Genomic DNA, 20,868 nt, shown 5'->3' with positions numbered 1-20,868 from the left:
GATAAATCTTAATGCCAAAAAGGCCCATTTTACTTAATCATTCAGTGGAAAAAAGACTAATATTGGTTTTGAAATATTCAAGTCATCAATTCTTTTCTTACCTAAGGGCAAATTATCGAGTCAGTTGAGCAAAATTAGTGCCCGTTGTTTTTTTTATCAGACCGTATTACCGTTGGAAATTACGGACGATGATTGCCTTTGTTGTTCCGATCATCGCCTGTCGTTCTGAACTCGCGCTAACAAAGTCATTAAATTGACTCCCTCGCGCTCTCATTATGCTGGCTGTTAATAACCGCTAATTAACTTTGCTTACGCGCGCGCCTTAAAAGCCCCCTCCTCTCCTCTCTTTTTCCTGCTCGCCCTCTCAAGCAGAGCAGCATCCAATTATGTCACAGCGAAAGGATGAAGACAAGTCACAGGCACCTAGGCCACGAGACTGCCGTTGTTACTCATTTTCCGTTAACCGCTCAAACTGTGAGATTAAACCTCGCGCACAGAGGTGTCCAAATGTCACTCGTCTATCATGACGATTCAAATCTATCACAGCGATGAGGCGGGGCCAGGCAATTTCCGACAAGTTTAGGAGCAATAAGCGAGAGAATAGGAGGACAACAAGAAAGTTGACATTCCAATGTTCATTTTGTACATTCGTATCGTATAGTAAAACATTTGTAAAACATGTTGTTGCATTCTAAGATCGATTTTGATAATTCAACAATCTGGTCAATGAGTTTGTGAATTACAGTCTGAAGTTCCAGTGTAGCAAGTTTGGTGTTAATTGATTGAAAAATGTGGGATGAGATATGTTTATTAATTTTTACAGGTTTTGTTTGCTTTTCTTCATAATTTAACATTAACTTCAGCAGCTGTGTACTCAGTCAGTTGCCAATCAATCGATTTAGTCATTGTAATCCTCGGCGGGGGTAGGGTTGCCAACAGCGATGTCTCCGATTCGTGGAGCTTGTGTTGGATTGTGGGTAATGTAGTTTTCTCTGTATGAAGTGTTGGTTTCAGAGGACAGAATTAAACATATTAATAAAAATTCTATTTTTGAGATAAAATTCTGAAATAAATCAGACTACATCTTGGATATGTGGCCAATGTTGTCACTTTTTATGAGGATGATCAGACATTGATTTGGCGAGAATTAATAGGAACTGTATACAGAACTGTTAACAGTAAAACTTTTTGATGTGCTGTGGGCTCAATTTTCCATATTTCAAAAATATGTGAGGATTGTTTGGTAAGGACAGTCTGGAGATACCTATATCAATTTTTGTGTCAATTGAACAAAAAGTGTGGGAGGATATAGGTTTGATAGGTTTTACAGTTTATTAAATTAAATAAATTGTAATAAAATTTTAAATTAAATTAAAAATCAGAGTGGTGGACTTCAAAATTCCTGCAAGGTCAGAGCGTATGAAAGTTTTGTCTCACTTGGGACTACATTAACATGGTGGTTTTACAGTGATAGCACCTATGGCTGATTTGTAATGATTTTTTAAAGTTTTAAACTTTAGACTGGTGCTGTAGCGCCACCTTCAGCTTTATTGACCTACAATGCAGGTTGAGGACTTTGGGTATAGTACTGGAGCTATGTGCAAAGTTTGGTGATTTTTTGTCCACGAGAAGTCAGACTTCAGTGGAAGATGGAGAATAATAATAATAATAATAATATAGGCAAATACAATAGGGTTACGGCAGCTACGCTGCCTGGCCCCTAATTATTAACTCAGTCAATTAGTCTCACACACAAACTCAGACACACATACACCTAGTCTACAAGCACACAGTGGGTGTAGATTGGTGTGGGTGCGTGCGTGTGTACGTGCACGCATGTGCCATCGAAAGAGAGTCGTGCAGGCTTATCGATCTATCTGGCCAGAAGATATGAACAATAAGTAGCCAAAAGATTAAACATTGAGGTGTTTGAGTTGTTTTAGATATGGCCCACTGACTTGATGATGAGAGCTTGCATGGTCTGGATGTGACCTTCGGCTCAAATAAATAATGTGTTCCTTGTCAGTAGGCCTATGCCTACTGTATAACATTGAGACACTTGTGTCACTGGTTCAACTGCTACAATGTAAATTAGGATCACCTATCTACCATGGAGTGCTTTTACTTTTCTTGTGATCGCACACTCATCTGGACTGGACACCTGGTGTCCCACTAGTGGGCATTTCAAGGAGTCTCTATTCAGTCCAGGAGATGGCGCCAGGTGAATGCCTGGTAACGTGCAGTGGGATTGTTACAGTAGTATCACCAGGAGATAGACAGGCTATCCCCGGTTTCCATCAACCCCACGAAATGTGCAAACAACGGTAGATCTTACATTTGACCTTTTCGTAAGGGTGGTATATCTCGGTCTACAGTCTACAGTAGCCTAGGCAACTGCGGAGGTAGGCCTAAGCGTAGGCTATATACCCGATGTACCTTGGCGATCTACGACGCTTCTTAAGGTATACCTTGGCTAAGGAGGCTCTGGGAAACAGCGCGTCAGCTAAAGCAGTGTTTTTCAACCGGTGTTCCGCGGCACACTAGTGTACCGTGAGAGATTGTCAGGTGTGCCGTGGAAAATTGTCAAATGTCAGTAATAATATTAAAATTATAATAATTATTATTTTGAGAATGACTGACTTTTTTAGCCGACATGTAGGCTATGCAATCGTATGCAATCAAGTAGAAATCGCTTGACATGTTACCTCTCACTCAAGAATGTCAAGGACATGCAGCGTTGAACGAGACAATAGGGGAACATTTGGAAAGCCTCGAGGAGATGTCATTTTATTTCCTCTTAGCCTCCACTGACTCATTGGACTGGGTGAGGAACCAGGGCCGGACTGGGTGAATATTTCCTGCCGGGAAATGTAGCCCCAGTCAGGCCACTAGCCGAGCCGACGCGGTGAGATGGAAAACCTTCAGTTTCGTTTTGTTGACGGGAGGGGGGGGGGGGTGGGGTGCTGCGCGACTTGTTGACGGGGGGGGGGGGGGGGGGTGCTGCGCGATTCGTCGACGGGGGGGGGGGGGTGCTGCGCGATTTGTTGACAGGGGGGCAGGCCATTCACCGCGGGCCAGGCCAGTTGGCGCGCCAGGCCACCGGGAAATATATTATAACTATAATATACAATATTTTTTATTTTATTTTCCCCCCCAGCCGGTTCGGCCTGGATGGGTCGGCCGTTCGGGAGTCGTCCCGAACCTCCCGATGGCCACCCCGCCCCTGTGAGGAACCCATACAGCTCATCTGTTCTTTTCGGAAAGGACATGACTTTGCAAGAGCAAGAAGAACTAATTGAACTGAGACAGGACCTTTCAACTCTGCTTCCCTTTTCCACAACATATCTTTGCGAGCTCAGCTTCTCAAGCCTAACTGCAATTAAAACTAAAAACAGAGAGAGACTTCGAGCTGTTGAACAAGAGCTTCGCGTGTGCCTGTCAGCTATTATATTAAAAGTGTTAAATGCTCTTTGTTTTGTAGGCCTAAATGGTGACAAGTTTCATATTCATGCGCTCCATTTAATAAAAGTGCCTAAATTTGACCGTGTGCACCAGTTATATACATCTTTCCATGTTAATTATTCATTTTGGGATGGTGGTGTGCCGTGGGATTTTTTTTATGTCAAAAATGTGCCGTAGCTCAAAAAAGGTTGAAAAACACTGAGCTAAAGGGAGAGCTTACGATGTATCTTCAGAAGGTACATCGTAAGCTCGATTTACGATGTACCTTGGAAGCTGTTTCTCAGAGCCTCCTTAGCCAAGGTAGGCTATACCTTAGCCTATAGGCTCTGGGAAACGACGCGCCACCTAGAGGGGGACCTTACGACGTATCACGATGAACGCGCTACGATGCCTCTGGGAAACGCGGATTCTAAAGTTGGATTCTAAAGCTGGACACGCCTGGTTCGACCGAGGCTGGCGGTAAACACCTGAAGCACCTGCTCTGTCAAAGTGCATGATGCTGCTCATGCTCTATGCTGTGTGTGAGGAAGACCTCGTCTTACATCAGGAGTTGTGCAATTGAGCACACTGACATTATGGCCCCAAAGGTCATGCACATAACAAGAGGCTACACCTTCTTGTATACCTGCTTAGAGGAAAACATGAGCCTCTGCATGATAGACCATGCAGTTAGAATGTTATGGAAATACGACATGCACGCGTGGCAACGGGTGAAAAGGACAAGAACGGATCAGGAGCGCGAGACAGGCACTGCCTCTCTCCTCAACTCTTCAACCGCATGCGGCGCGCTAAATAGACCGAACATTGAAAATGTGAAAATTGCCTTATTTCGTCCTTCGCTAATGTATGCGCGTAATTAGTGCATTTAAACAAAGCACGGATGTCCTGCTGACTGAAATGGCGTCTGACATCTCGTTTCCCGGGTTAATAACAGAGCGAGGATAAATGAATCAAATTGTAGACCCCAAATTACATAGCCACTCTAAATACCCGTCTGTATTACGCGCGTCTGTTTGTGACCACGCACGGGGGAAAAAATACACATTTTATATTGTTATTGCTCTCATTACTGTGTTGATCGGAGTGCTAAAGCGGGGCCCTGAAGTTTCTGACACCACAAACACGGAGAATTAATTGTAAATAACAAGGATCATCGGTTAGGCCACAGTCCCCTTGTTACATCAAAAGTCAAATTAGGAGGACGGTGTGCACACACTGCGCTGTAATTTGTACCCAGATAATTTTGAAAAAAGAGATTCGTTGAATTGCGTGCTGACTTGTTGGCCCAGACCATAGCCTACGACCTGACCCCGAAATATATTTTCATTCCCATAGGCTGGCGATCTTGGAATTTTGCCCAAAGAGCACAAACAGTGAAAAGGTTATAGGGCTGCTACTTTTTAAAAGTTGTAATTTGTTTCTGGACATAGCCTATTTCTGTTGTTATTTTTCATTTGCTGCGGCATCTCTGGCAGAGTAACTGGGCATGGACATAAATGGAAAAGAAGAGTAAATTGCAGCTTGTTGAAGTTTTGGGATTGAATTCTGAAAATGATCCTTTTAACAGTGATGGGTTTGGAGGCGAAGGTGGGGTCACGCCATTCGCAGCGGGTTAAATAGACTTTCATTTAAAATTACATTCTCGATCCATCTCCCCTCTCCAACGCCAGTCTGCGCGGCGTCCTGGCGCCCTGCGCGGCGTCTCACTTTTTAAGTCAATCATACGCACGCACGGCCATTTGATCGCCTCGACAATTCCCAGGCCAGAGACCAGGCAATTAATGTGTGTGTGTGTGTGTGTGTGTGTGTGTGTGTGTGTGTGTGTGTGTGTGTGTGTGTGTGTGTGACAGAGAGAGAGAGAGAGAGAGAGTGACAGATAGAGAGAGAGAGAGAGAGAGAGAGTGAGAGAGAGAGAGTGTGTCAGAGGAAAGAGAGAGATAGAGAGAGAGACAAACAGATAGACATGCAGGCATCTTCGATACCTTCGATAGCCTACTTTTTCATTAATTTTCATAGCAGCTGATGGCTCACTATCCTACTGTCTTTCAGTTTGAGGCCAACGGTCTAGCACCAGATCTAATGAGGCAATATGCGTTTACTGTGTCTTATTGATCCAATTCATATTAAAGGAATAGGCTACATTAATGTCAGGATCTGAGTGGTATGCTGCTACAAACGAGGTTCAAAGCAAACTCTGGCCCAGATGTCACCTTGTAATGTGATCCACGACACACAAGGCTAGACTATATTGTAACTAGGCTAGACTATGTCTTCGTGTCTATTTGTTAGATTCTACTCACTATTGTAGTTGTCAATTATATTTTTGTTGTTGATACCTAGGCTAGGCTACTCCATATAGCCTATGATAGCAATAGTAGCCTATTCGTTTGGTGATGATGGTGGTATTATTGTTAATATCAATGTTGTTATAACTCTTAGTTCTTTAATTTCAGTAAACTCAGATTAAACCAACATATGGGTTATTCGGTAGGCTACTGTAAAAAGCTGATAGCATTGCATACGGCCTGGTTTAGGCTATATCAACATTAAGATGAAATAAATGTTAGTTCCTGTAGTTGGGCAAATTGAGTTCAGTCCACCAGAGCAGAACTCCATTTCACGCTTTATTCCGTTTCTCTCAAATTAACTTTAATGGCAAAAATATATAAAGCCACTCTTTTTCCCCACACGAACCAATCAGGCGCGCGATAATACGTGTAGATGAGAGCGCGCGGAGAGCGGAGCGCACGGCAGCAAACAGCGTCTGTCATTAACTACAACACAGAGAGAGAGAGGAGCGAGAGAAGGAACCAACTCAGACAGAGAGAGAGAGAGAGGGAGAGAACCCCTTTTACGCGCACTCTCCTGTCAAATAAGAAGTCCCAACACATCGACAAAATGAGTGGTCAGTTTGAAGAAGATATTCACGACCGGGGCGAACTAAAGAGTAGATCACCTACTCTGCTTTCGTCGTATTGTATAGACAGTATTCTGGGCCGTCGGAGTCCCTGCAAAGCGAGGCTGATAGGGACGCCAAGTTTGACAGCGCTGCCAGGCAGAGGGGAACTCAACAAGCTGCCTGAAGGTAAGATAGGCCTACCCTCTAAGCGCTTAGTGGAGACGTCGTGTGGGTCATTTACAGTATAGCATATAGGACTATATATTAAAATAAGAGGCAGCAACGATAACCAAATACCAGAAATGTATTTTAAAGTATTGTTAAGTGTTTGTACGTTTTTGTATCACAATGGCCCATAGCCTGATGTGTCCAACTGCCTATGAAAATTACAAATTGAAAATCATCAGTGTTGTTTTGTGCGTAATTGCCATAATTGCCAAATCCCCCCTAGGGGGGTCAGTAAAGTATCTATCCATCTATAAGCCTTGCGCCTTGGTTCTGGGATCTCATGTTTTCCTCTGTACAAATTTCTTATATCTTCATACCGTTGGTATCTTACAGGCTCAACTAAAGACCCCCTGTCTCTCGACGCAGACATGCACCTGCCACCCAAGCTGCGACGGCTTTATGGGCCCGGGGGGAAATACCTTCACGACCACGGGGAGAAGTTTGACAGGGAGCGGCTCCTGTTGGATCAAGCCTGCGATAGCCTCAAAATCAGTCAGGCGCCGCAGGTGAGCATCAGCCGCAGTAAATCATATCGGGAGAATGCATCCCTAAGCCGGGGAGAGGGAGGACAGAGCCCCGAGGAAGGGTCAGAGGACGGGAGTCTGGGTTTGGTAGAACTGGGCCCATTGAAGTTCGAAGAGGACGCAGGGAAAGACGATGAGGCGTGCGGCGACACAGCTCTATCCCCAAAGGATGAAGAGAGGGAGAGCCACGCCGGGGATGGCGACGTGAGGGACGGGGAGGACAGCGTGTGTCTGTCCGCTGGCAGCGACTCGGAGGAAGGGATGCTGAAACGTAAGCAGAGAAGATACAGGACTACGTTTACCAGTTACCAGCTCGAAGAACTGGAGAGGGCTTTCCAGAAGACGCACTATCCTGACGTGTTCACTAGGTAGGTTAAAGAGCAAACTTCAAACACCATTCAGCACTTGGTTTTGCACAAATAATATTAGCCAAATACATTGTTTAATTGGATTATGAAGGCTAAATAATAATTGTATTATCATAATGATAACAGTGATGACAACAGAGACAGGCTACTACAAAACCTATATGAAATTAACAATTAAATACAAGCCTATTTTATTCACCATTAGCCTACTAGGCTATTATAATTACCCAAATTCGTTTTTTTCAATTTCAATTTTATTTCTTTGGTGTGACAATAATAGCCTAATTCAATCTCGCCCAACTCAATATAAAACAAATGCATTTTATTTTAATTATTATGGAGTGATTTAATGCACATACCTTCAGCATCAATAGCCTAGGCTACATGTCAATAATATTCGGGACTTATAGGCCTAGTCTTTCAATAGAGAGGCTTGAATGCAATTCGACACTTACTTTTTAAAGTATACCCGTGCCTTACATAAGCCCATACAATAGCTCAAATTGGTACTAACACGTTTTCTTATGCATTTACTTCACCGTATTGTTATAGGGGATATTGATATTGTTGCCACAGGCCTAAGAAGAATTAGCCTAGCTGATAGGGCTTGCAGCTTACATTGTATGCATCCAGCCAAAATGAGGTTTATAGGCCTTCCCTAGCTCAAGGGGGTAGCGTACTCACGCGCGCGCGCACAGACACACACGTACGCACACGCGCACACACACAGTGACGCAAGATTAGCTATCATTTATCTGAGGACAATGGGCCCAGGCTATATGAATAGCCTACATTTATTTGTGTAGGCTATAGCATTATCAAAATTGAAAACCAATGGATAATTTTCAGCATTGGTAAAGTAGGCTGTTGTTAGGGTATACAAGGGAATTTTTCAAGCACATGTTGACTCACTTAAGTGCATCTACACATAGCATAGCCTATTTATTAGTTGCCAAAGCAGGATTCCTTTCATAAATAGGAACTATTATGAAATTGCGCGTTCGCAAATTAGTCAGAATATATAGGCTATATTTTCATTTTATTGTTACAAAACTCAGCGGAAGAAATAGACTCCACTCTCCCAAATGACGGATAAGAAATTAAACATGAGACATGGGTTATGCCTGTCGAGCAGAGGATGGACCGCTCCATACAGGCCTCACCGTCTACGCAGCCAATTATTGATAAGGAATAACACATGTTGATTTGCAAAAGGTTTAACACTGGCTATTGTGCTTTAAATATTGACAGGTACGGTTCTATCGATGTTTCTGAATTGATGTAGTTTATTTCTAAAGCGAATTGTAATTTACTTGAGCAGATAGCCTAGCCTTTCAGCAAAGCGCTGTACTGCTTTGTGTTTTGAAGTCCAACCATTATGTCGTTATAGTGACTATAAGAAAATACACTTGTATAAGAGGGCCATTAAGGAAAATATATTACAACCATCCGACGACCTACGTAACCAATGGGAAGGGAAAATAGGCCTAGTCAAGCCTGTAGCGGTCCTCTGTGTTTTCTGTCTTTAGAAAGGGAAAACTATTATGGTCGCCTATTGTTGACGGTTAAGGAGAGAGAAAAACATCGAGTCGCCTTTAGTGACTAACAGTGGCCTGTAACCTTTTCTGCTTTTTCAGAGAGGAGCTCGCAATGCGGCTGGATCTCACCGAGGCACGCGTGCAAGTAAGTGGCATTAATTGTACTAGTTAACCTAACATTTAAAAAATATATATTGTTGGATACTTTAATCAAATCATATAATTCAGGTTATGGACTCATGGGTGGGTTGAGGGGTGTCCATTTTTGCAAAGGTGATTTATGGACAATTTTCCAGACCAGATCCTACACAGAATTTATATTGTAAGCAATGTATTTTCAAATATAGACTATATTTAAATTAACTGGCGTACACAAATTTAAATAAAAAAAGAGGCCAAGCTAGTCTTATTGTTTAAATATCCTTTTTTTCATTAAAATATTTTAGTTGTGTGGACCTTGTCTAATGCAAAGCAATTGTAGGCCTACAATCTAAATTGAAGCGCGGCTAGCAAGGGCTATTTGAGACAATGATTTATTACTCTAAAATGTGTTAAATGACCCCAATTGCTGCGTAGGTAAGGTCCTTCCTGTTATTGAAAGTTATTACATGCGACTGGGACATTTTAGTGGTAATTAAGCGAACGCGGACGATTCATAAAAGCTCACTTAGTGCAAGAGCAAACACCGGCTATTTCTGGAATAAGATGATGATTGAATTCCCTTCACAGGGCATAGAGAGGGGAGAGAGAGAGAGAGTGAGAGAGAGAGAGAGAGAGAGAGAGAGAGAGAGGGATGAGTGATGGGGAGAGGATAGAGGGGTGGCGGCATAATGCTATTTGATTTCCCATTATGTGATTGCAATAGACCTGCATTGATCCAATGCTTTGCACTTGGAGCGAATGAGGGACCATTAAAGGTGTTTGCGTCGCCCCTCCTCCCCTCCGCTCCGGTGAAAGCGTGGCGTGCATGTCGAGGCCTCGGTCTCATAACCAAAGAGACAGTTCAAACATGGTGGAAACTCCGGGGTTATGGCCGACAACAGATGTCTCTTTGGGGACCCTAGGTGAACAAATCACTTAACGGGCGCCATCAGGAGGTGATAAAAACTCATAAATTCCCGAGGGGCCATGTAATGCTAAACAGCTTTGGGAATGACTGTGTGTGTGTGTGTGTGTGTCACTGTCGCTCAAGCTCACCCGTTCAATCACTTTCTTATGTTGACATTTTCTCATTGTGAGAGCCAGTAGGCCTAGTCCATTTCAGCAGCGCAAACTAGGCATAGGGGGTGCGTGGGAAAGGTAAATACACTCTAGCAAACAGTTCTACATTTCGAAGAATTTCATTTAAATCGCATTAATTGTTACTGGACTCTGTTCAGCGGTTAATTTCTCAATCTTTTGTTAACACGACTCTTAATTATCGCGCCTCACCTCGATCTTGGTCTGCTTGGACCGGATTTTAATTAGCAAACTTACGGCCCGTGAAGGCGCGGGTTTAGTGCGCTTGTAATTACCGTTGACTTTCCGCCTATTAGCCCAGCTACCTTCCGAACCGCGAAGAGACGGGCTCTGAGATTTCTTTCAAGTAGAAATTAACAGTGGATCGACCGACATTAGTCCTACCGAAGGAAAATAACCGAACCAGATGATGAATATGCAACAGCTGACAGGCCTAAATGGGGATAATATGAGTGTACTTTGTTTTCTGGACTTAGAAATAAGCCTAGGCTAGAAGTATTCATGGGTACCAAATGTAGTCCAAGTCAACATCTGCCATATTTGTGCCTTACACAGGTGTGTCAATTTGTCTGATTGCATATGATTCTATGCACTAGAGCCAATTAGACCACTTGATACACCTGTGGAGGACACAAAGATGACAGGTCTAGGACTACATTTGGTACCCATGAATAGGGTCACAACGTTCAGTTGTAGCCTACATTTCTGAATGTCCCATATGCGTAGCCTACCAAGTTGTAGAGGAGTTCCAACTTTGGTTGGAACAAAATCTCCTCTTCAGCCTTGAGTAATTCTTTGTATTCTGTTCTAGTACATTCTCTTCCCATCCACCCCCTCAGCCCTATGGTTGTTGAACGTACCTGCTCTTTCTCTCCTGCTGCTCAGGTGTGGTTCCAGAACCGCAGGGCTAAGTGGAGGAAGAGGGAGAAGGCTGGGGTCCAGACTCACCCTTCAGGCTTGCCTTTCCCCGGGCCGCTGGCGGCCGCCCACCCTCTCAGCCACTACCTTGACGGGGGACCCTTCACCCACCACCCCGCCCTGGAGTCCGCCTGGACCGCAGCGGCCGCCGCCGCCTTCCCTGGCCTGGCCCCTCCTCACAACGGCTCGGCCCCGCCCCTGGCCACACCCCTGGGCCTGGGTACCTTCCTGGGAACCGCCGCTATGTTCCGCCACCCGGCCTTCATTGGACCCACCTTCGGCAGGTGAGAACCTAGGTACCTCTACTCACATGCAACTTCCACCACACGTGTGTGTGTGTCTGTGTGTGTGTGGTGTCACTTGTTGTACAATATGCAAGTGTTTGTCTGTGTGTAGTGACTGTGCATGCTTTTTTTTTTTTTTTTTAATACTTTATTGGATTTTCAACATTTACAAAGGAATTGCATTGAAAGTTATCCTGTGAATGTGCATGCTAATGAGAGTTGTTTCTGTTAGTGCGATCGTCAGCCAGACTGTCAGTTGGCCTGTCAGTGTCAGTAATTAGACCCCAGTGTGATGCAGCAGCAGCAAGCTGTGAGGGGAGGTGTTGAGTCAGACTCGATCTACCACAGTCCCCCTCACCGAACCCTGGGCTTCCCTCTACCACAGTCCCCCTCACCTAACCCTGGGCTTCCCTCTACCACAGTCCCCCTCACAGAACCCTAGGCTTCCCTCTTACTATACATTCATCTGCAGCGATACCAGAACTCTTGGAAGCCAATACTATAAAGATGTACAGTTTTACCCTCTATGGCAAATACCTGCAGGCCACCATGGCTTTTATCTTATACAGCAGGCTACTATGTAATAATTATATTTTGTATAATTTTTACTTTAAAAACAAACCATTATTTAAAAAAAAAAGTAATCTTGTTTTCTCCCAATTTGATAACCAATTACACCCGACATATTGTCTAATTGACCCATTCTTACTGCTGAAGATTTGTCACACAGCCCCGCCGGTCAGCGATCCGATAAGAGAGAGACAGCTAGGCCACTTGACCCCTCAGGCCTGTGGCCGTGATTCTGAGGCCGGACGGGGGTACGCTGTAGTGCTGGGTCCGGCTGCCCAATGTGCTGCTTCATCCGGGATCCGGCCATACTCGGATCCGGCCATACTCAGATCTGGCGAGACCGGGGCACAAACCCACGGCTGCATGGACACACGGGGACGACACATCCTCTCCAGAATTAATTATATGTTTAACGACAACAATATGTTTAATCTCCCGATTCACTTTGACCGTGGGACCTGAAATCAGTCGAATACGTAACTTCTCCCATCTCCTTCTCTCCCTCCATCCATCCCTCTCTCTCTCAGACTGTTCTCCAGTATGGGTCCACTGACCAGCGCTTCCACCGCAGCCGCCCTCCTCCGCCAGCCCGCCCCACCTTTGGAGAGCCCCTCTCACCCTGCCCCGGTCCTGTCCGACCCCTCCACCACCTCCTCCTCTTCCTCCTCCTCCTCCCCGTCCTCCTCTGCTGCGGCGGACCGCAGAGCGTCCAGCATCGCCGCCCTGCGCCTCAAGGCCAAAGAACACTCCGCTCAGCTCACTCAGCTCAACATCCTCCCCACCGGCGCTCCGGGGAAGGAGGTATGCTGAATGGCTCTCACGTGAGGCCGGGTCCCCTCTCTCTAGGGCCTACTGCCCTGGCCCTAACCCCTCATACCTCCGGCACAGTATGCCCAACCTGGCATCCCCCTCCCCTCATACCTCACCAACCCCCCCCCCCCCCCCCCCCCAACAAAAAGCACGACCAAATTTTAGGAGAGTAGCTAACTGGGAGCGCAGTGTTTGTGTGTCACGTGGAGAGAGAGCTTATAGTTATAGTCATGACACCCTAATGAAATAGCCGTGGCTTCTGCCCATATCTCTGTATCTCTGTACACACCACAAACTGAACCACTAATGACAGTGCCCGGTGCAGAGCTACTTCCTGGTTCCCAAGGTGCACATCCTGTTTGAGTTTACCTGCTGTGCCACGAGTGATGATGCAGCCACAAACATGACGGGTCATCCACACCAACTGCTCTGACAGGGAGGATACAAGCACCCGAGACCCGAGAACAGAACCACACACACAATCACTCACAAGCATACAGGAGAGAAATACGGAAGAACCAGAGACAGAATTAAGAATGGATTCTGTTGCACCTGGACAACATCATGCAGTGTTCAAATTTGTGCCGTTTTACTCACAGTGATGTTTTGGGACACTTCTGTTGCAAGCCTGGTTGTCAGAGGTCTCCATGCCAAAGGAAACTGTCCATAGACTTCCCTGCAGTCTGGTCCAATCTGACCAGCGTCTAGTTTGTTCTCCAGTAAGCACCATGGTTACAATTCAGGGTTAATCTCAACATGAGCAAGATTCTCATTTTGAAACACTGGCTTTGAGTTACAATTTGGAGAAAGAGGTTATTAGCTAAGTGAATAGATGATACCATTCAATAATATCATACTGGCTCATGGTGTGACTACAAGACACACAAACTGAGGTTTAGATTGTATCAGACCCTCTAGTGGCTAAACTGTGGGAGATATATTGTATATGTAAACTGTAAAATTTTGAAAAAGACAAAAAATGATAATTTTCAAAATGGAGTCCTGTATATTTGAAAAGAGACCCTGTTTGGAGCAGTTGCACTTGATGTAGTGTCATATGAATGTTGCCCTGTGTAGAATTTCATCTGTGTTCATGAAATATTAGGTTTCTAGATAATTATTTATGTCAAATCTGTATCCCAAGCGATTGAGTCAAGGACAGGAGTTTTTTTTGTGATTGTACATTTCTGGTTTAGTATTTCGGAGAACATATTTGAATAAATGATGCTGATTAAATGAATTATCCTTTATTATTTCCAACTCTTATAGAAGTGACATAGGTCTAAACCAGAATATTAAAACATGTGAAATAGAACTATAGAAATATTAATAAAATTGTTATTAAAAAACGGATGCTTTGTCTTTTATAAATGTATGTAGGCCTAAATTAATAATTTAAGAAAATCACAATATTCTCCAATCAAAATAAGATCAGCATTATTTTATTCAAATGCTGGACAAAATGTAGGCCTAGTTAATTTAATGTGAAGAGTTTTCAAATACATTTTGATGAATTATATTATTTTATAAAAGTTATTAAACATTTAAATAGACTAAATAGGCATTGCCTTCTATTTCAATTATTTTTTATTGCGTCAACGTTCAGGGCAAGTGAAAGGGAAAAAAGTTGTGATGCAGGGGCTCTAAGGTGTTGGTAATCGGCTTGATGACCACCTTGAATAAATTAAAGAGAAAATGAATTAGAGTCCTAATGGCAAATAGCCTATAATTCAGGGCCGCTTCCGTTCAGTAGACAAAATACAGACCCATATATTCATGAGGTAATGTGAACGCGCGACAAAGGCGAGGGTTTTCAATTAGAGCGCCCACTTTATCCGGGCTCCTTCACGAAACTCCCTTTAAAATCGTTTAAAAGGCGCTAAATTGGTCTTAACATCTCTAATACCATGTCGATGGAAACGAGTCCCATTGTCATTAATGAAGTAACAAACCACTTTATCAAAAAGTCTTTCTTTCGAGTCCCCCTGCACAACCCACCTCCTCCCTCGGTTAATTCCCAAATCCCCTCCTCTGGATCTCACGCGGGATGCAGCCCTATTACAGCAATCAATGCGCGCCTTTCAGTGAAGTCATTCTCGCTCGTTTGACCCGTCCATGGTGCCGGACCAAACCGCGTGAAATTACCCCGCGGATTAATTTAGTCCCCTTTATTGGCTGTTTCGGAGAAAAAAAACCTTTCACTCGCCTTGTTTTATGGGCCTATACCAGCTAATCCGGATTCATTCATTCCTCTGCAAACAAGCGAAATCAAATCAGAATAGGGATCTTCTAAGAGCCAGCCTGGGACGGGTGGAGGTACCGCTGGAGAAGGTGTGACTAGGCTACTGTGAAGTGTCTGTGTGTGGGAGACAGAGAAGGGGAGAGGGGTAGAGAAGGAGCGAGAGACACGTTGGACACTTCATATTCCAATAAATATTACGCCCATCAGGACCCTCCCTCCGGAATGACATTGGGCCCACAAGACCAAACGCATGTCATGCATGACAAACTCAAATCTGCTATATGGAGCATAATGCCATACCAGAAAGAAACCAATTTTCTCTTGTGGGCCCAAATCCTCGCCCTGATGCGAACTGTTAAAATTCTCATTATATAGGCTAGCATATGAAAGACCATTAGAGCGTGCTTTCTGTATAGGCCTTTAGGATTTTTATTGTCCGGGGTGGTTTAATCATATTGTGAATATAACTAATGAATGGCAAACCAATTTGCACCTAATATCTGGGGAATGCAGGTGCAATCCGGGAGGCGGGTGACCTGCTGCGCGCGAGGCTTAAACTTCTTTCCAGAGCAAAAAAGAGCGAGAAATTGAAAAGGTGTCGTCCGGGCTCATTGCGAAACCACATTTGGCCTACACAAGAAATTGAATAATGTGGACGTTTTTCCAATTACAATATGGGCAGGGCATCAGACGCCATGTAGGCCTACGAGTTGGATAATGAATGTCGAATATGCTGTCAGCGTATGCAACAAGTCTAAAATGATCAAATTAAATGTAGAAGTTAAAAGAGGTCCTTTTAGGAGAGAACATCATGACTTTCACCTAATACCCACGAGGCTTCGTTCTTACATTATTGTCTGTAGGCTACAGGTGTCTAAAGAAAAAAAATAGTCCCACAATGGAGCTCCCATTTTCAAGATTGCCATTCCTGCCCTGCTCTATTTGCGAGACTGATTTGACCGCTGATTTCCGATTCTCCGGGGCCTCGGCTCTCCCACCATGTCCCTCAGAGAGAATAGGCCCAATCACTCTGCGCCTCAACCGGCTCACTCTTCTCTCAGTCCCCGGGAGAGGAGCTCTAAAAAGGCGCTTTGATGAACAGCCTCGCCTCCCCCGGAGAAGCGGAGGAGATCACGAAATGAAAGGCCTGAAAAGCAGCCCTGGCACTAGGGTCCCTTTTGGATCGCCCCTTAATTCCCGTCTTTTTTGCTCTCATCCAATTAGCTCAGTGTATTAAGCGGTTTATCGTCTCATAGCTTCCCTTTCAGCGCGAACAAGGGGGACACTTTGCAATAGGCCGAGCTCTCCTTTTGACACCCTCTCTGGTACTTGTGTGTTCCACCGCGCTATGAATAATAGGGACAGAATAGAACACTAATTCCCTCATCAAAGAATACCTTGTCCGCCGCTTTGCTCAACAACGCCATTCTAGTCAAAAAGACAGGCAATAAAGCTTAACATAACAAAAATGCGACCCGTTCGTTCTTATTAGTTTAGCCAGGTCGAATTAATGCGCGGACCTGGCTCTGTGGGGTTACTTAAAGGACCACGCACATTCACAGACGTCTCAAAAAACTCCCAACAAGTATTATTTTACACCTTCAAATTACCTTCAAAGTAATTTTATAAGCCCCCCACTACACACACACACACACACACACACACACACACACACACACACACACACACACACACACTCACATACACACACACACACACCTGAATGTGGTTGAAGTGCTCACTTAAGGTGGGTTCCACAAGTCGTTGGTGGAAAGTGATTTCTAAAGAGTGTAGCATTTATGGAAATTGGCATCGATGTTACAAGAGAGTACAAATCATGAAGCGCCTGTCTATGAACCCGCAGTATAAATCTTTTAACACAAAGAGAATTTTGGCTAAAAACACAAAACTACCGATTATTGACAGATAACACCTTTATAATGCACATAAATACATCCTCTTTCATGCACATTTTTCCAGCACAGGCACACAAGATCCAATGTTCCTCATTTCAACTTTATTGACGTTTCTGTATCAACGATTTATAACAATATCAAAACACACCTTCCAAAGTTTATGAATCATTACAAAAATAGTCCAAACAGAGAAAATGACACGTTAAAAACAGCACAGAAAAAAAAGAAAAAATAATTAATAGATCAAATGGCGTCACTTAAACAGAGGTTAGAATGGGGGGGGTGGGGTGGGGGGGATCAGCTGTTGGATATGGAGACAAAAGAGTAAGAGAGCAGAGCTCCCTGCCTCTCTCACCCCATCACGTTCACCATTACCCTCTTTCTTTCTCCGTCCATCTCTCTCTCTCTCTCACACACACACATGGGCTGAATGGGGAGGTAATCAAAACGAGTGTCCAATCGCCTCAGGGGTGCCAGCGGACCCGACGGCCAGGGGTGTGTATCACTGGCTAATTGGCCGTGGAGTAGACAGTAGGGTGTTGAGAGGAAGATGCCACATCGGTGCACAGATAGGCTAGACAATATGGCTGCCCTCATCTCCACACACTGCCCTTCACCAATACCCCCCCCCCTGCATGACTTCTCCACCTTAACCCTGCCTCAATCTGATGGCCAGTCATTTAGCTCTGATTGCTAACCCCTGTTAGCCATCTCCAGTAAGGGTGAGGGGTCAAGGTAATGAGTGTGTGACAGAGCGAGGGTGTGTGGGGCAGAGACGTGATGGGCTCTTCAGCCTCATCGTAACGGGCTCCTAATGTTATACACAAGCTACCATGGACCTGATGGGGAGCAGAGAAAATGGCTGTAATCACTATAAACATACATACACGCACGCACGCACACACTCATACTGACCACTCCCCACCAAACCCTAGCCACCGAAAATCTTGTTTTTTTTATATGGAATCAGAGACCATTACATTACATACACACAGAGGTCAACATAGTCATTTGTACGTTTACGAACACTCTGCCCGAGTCTTCATGATCTCCCCGCTCATGACCACGTGAAGGCCAGGAAGGTGACCATCGGAGAAAAACCATGGAAGCCCAAGTCCAAACCACAACACTCGGTGCTCAAATCAGCAGTTGGTCCTTCAGTCACACCCCCTCAGACTGCTGGTAGGATGCTGGCAGGAGTCAGTCAGGTGTCAGAGGTCTCCAGCAGCCAATGAGGGGTTTGCGTGACGGCAAGGGGCGGGTCTTACTTGAGGGAGGTAAAGGCCTTGAAGAGTTTGGAGAGGTTGATGTCAGAGTAGCCACTGGCGGCCAGGGCGCGGTCCGGAACCTCCTTCAGCCTCCGGTACACCTCCTTCTCCACCTTCCAGAGGATCTTTACCTTCACTGGAGACAGAGAGGAGGGGGGGAGAGAGAGAGAGAGAGAGAGGAAGAGAGAGAGAGAGAGAGGAAGAGAGAGAGAGAGAGAGAAACGTAGTTACTGACAAAGTCCCAGCGAGATGCGAAGCCGAGCTGGTTTCGCCTCGTCCTGCAGTAATGAAAGCTTTAGGATTTATTTCACCCTTAACCTGAGACTTCACAGATCTATAGAGGAGCACGGCAGGTATCACTCTGGGGGCGATCACACAATTTGGGCTAGGTTGGGGCAATGCCCACACACACACACAACCACTATAACACACCATGACACACACGCACACACACACACACACACACACACAAACACACACACACACGCACGCACACACACACAAATGTGATTGATACCGGGACACAGAGCGGCCGCTGGGTCGATGCTGACTCTCTCTCCCCTCAGGAAGGCCCAGAGACGACCAGCGGCCCTCTGTCAGTTTCTATGCTAGGATACCCTCCATATTGGCTGTGTGTGTGTGTGTGTGTTATCTGTCCAGATCATTGGTATGACAGTTTGTCCATCTGCCACCTCCGTGGTTTCATCTCCGTGTTCCGTCTCCTGTGGGTGTCCTGTCTTCCTGCCTGCTGCATTAGTGGCTGCTGTATAAATACTGGGGGATTGACTGGACAGCAGGAACAAAGGTTAAACACACACGCCAGACGGACATGCGCACGGCCACGCATGCACCTACACACACACAAGCACACGCCAGACGGACATGCGCACGGCCACGCACGCACCTACACACACACACGCCAGACGGACATGCGCACGGCCACGCACACACCTACACACATAAACACACGCACACACAAATAACAGATACATAACTAGCTAATGCATGCACACAGGTAAAGAGATACACACACACACACAAGTGCAACCACAACTGCAACCATACACACACATGCGAGCGAGCGCACACACGCACACGACTAGAGACTGGAAGTCAATGACCATGAGCAACCGTTACCAGATAATACTCACCTCGGCAAAGAGAGGGAGAGAGAGAGAGGGAGAGAAGGAAGGAACGAGAGACAGGAGGGAGGAAGAGGCGGGAGGGAGGAAGAGGCGGCAGGGAGCGAGAGATGAGAAGGAGGGAGAGCCAGAGATGGAGCGAGAGAAGGAGGGAGGGAGCGAGAGAGTCAGAGACAGAGGGGGAGGGAGAGAGAGAGCCAGATACAGAGGGTCCAAACGGTAGATGGAAGGGGGGGGGGGGGGGACTATTTATCCGAGGAAAAGAGAGAGGGAGGGGGGAGAGGGAGAAGATGATGCATGATCAAGCGAAAGCAATCATGTCATCATTTCTGAAAGAGAGGAGAAAATAATTCTTTTTCTCTCTCTCCTCCCCCTTTTATTTTTTGCTTCTCTCTTTTCAACCTCAATCACTGTGTGTGCAGGGGATAAAAGAACGATTTAAGAGTCAGAGAGAGAAAGAGAGGGAGAGATGGGGGGAGGGAGGGAAAGGGGGAGAGAGAGAGAGGGAGGAAGAGATGGAGCCATCGCGGTAAGTCAGTGCTCAGTAGGGGTTGAGGTTCAAATACAGTAGATGGGGGGGGGGGGGTTAACGGAAGAGGAGCCACAATGCAAAGTGGAGGAACGACAGAGCAGAGGAGGAGGCGACGCAGGCAGGAGAGAGGGAGAGAAGAACGAGAGATGGTGAGAGAGGAGAAGACATGACGCCGCGCCACACACACACACACATACACACACAACACATCTGTATGTGTAACACTGTGCTGTACCTAGATGTATGACCAACACATACACACACACCGTCAGGGCCAGTGTATCGGGGCTCTGCACAGTCTAACTAGGTGTAAATACAATAACAAGCCCGTAATTAAGTGAGCATGATGAAGTTAATGGGGAGCGGCCATTGCGTCCGCCGCGCGCATGAATATTCTATTAGCTGGCGGCAGGCAGCTGGAACAGCAGTTAATTTAATCACCACTCGGAGCACGGGGAAACTTCTTTGTGCGAGTGTAATTGCACAGAATGAATAATTGATTTGACAATCGCGGATTTGCCACTCACTTTGGGCTGGTGGGGAAGGATGGACAGAGGGGATGAAAGAGAGAGAGAGAGCGAGGGAAGAGGAAGGAGGTGAGGGAGGGGGAGGAGGAGGGAGGTGAGGGAGGGGGAGGGAGGTGAGGGAGGGGGAGGAGAAGGGAGGTGAGAGAGGGGGAGAAGGAGGGAGGTGAGGGAGGAGGGAGGTGAGGGAGGGGGAGGAGGAGGGAGGTGAGGGAGCACTGCAGTGGAGGTGGCAGAGTAGCCGTCTTCAAATGGATCATTAGAAAAGCGTGGCTCAAGGACAATTTATATTTGATCAATGCGGCGAAATTGCATTATTACCCGCACACGCAATCACTGGCCCACCCTCCACACACAGGAGGGAGAGGGAGGTGAGGGGGGGTGAGTGGGGGTGGATACAGAGA

The 20,868-nt window shown here is 45.7% G+C and overlaps 2 protein-coding genes across 2 annotated transcripts in view; one reads left to right on the top strand and one right to left on the bottom strand.

The window, feature by feature from the left end:
• Positions 1-6,360: 6,360 nt before the first annotated feature.
• On the top strand, positions 6,361-12,840 carry arxa (aristaless related homeobox a; the record flags this gene model as incomplete). The annotated part of the gene is made up of 5 exons (XM_084461497.1): positions 6,361-6,547; positions 6,956-7,481; positions 9,119-9,164; positions 11,144-11,460; positions 12,558-12,840. The coding sequence occupies 5 exons, from the start codon at positions 6,361-6,363 to the stop codon at positions 12,838-12,840; spliced, it is 1,359 nt and encodes a 452-aa protein (XP_084317623.1).
• Positions 12,841-17,222: 4,382 nt separating this feature from the next.
• Positions 17,223-20,868, bottom strand: part of pola1 (polymerase (DNA directed), alpha 1) — a 114,596-nt gene continuing 110,950 nt past the window's right edge. The window contains exon 37 of the mRNA XM_084450827.1: positions 17,223-18,402. Coding sequence (XP_084306953.1) covers positions 18,263-18,402 — 140 coding nt within the window. The 3' untranslated portion in view covers positions 17,223-18,262. The remainder of the gene's footprint in view (positions 18,403-20,868) is intronic.

The sequence above is a fragment of the Borostomias antarcticus genome, assembly GCF_949987555.1.
Source record: "Borostomias antarcticus genome assembly, chromosome: 2".
Lineage (NCBI taxonomy): Eukaryota > Metazoa > Chordata > Actinopteri > Stomiiformes > Stomiidae > Borostomias > Borostomias antarcticus.
This window is presented reverse-complemented; position numbering and strand designations above follow the sequence as displayed.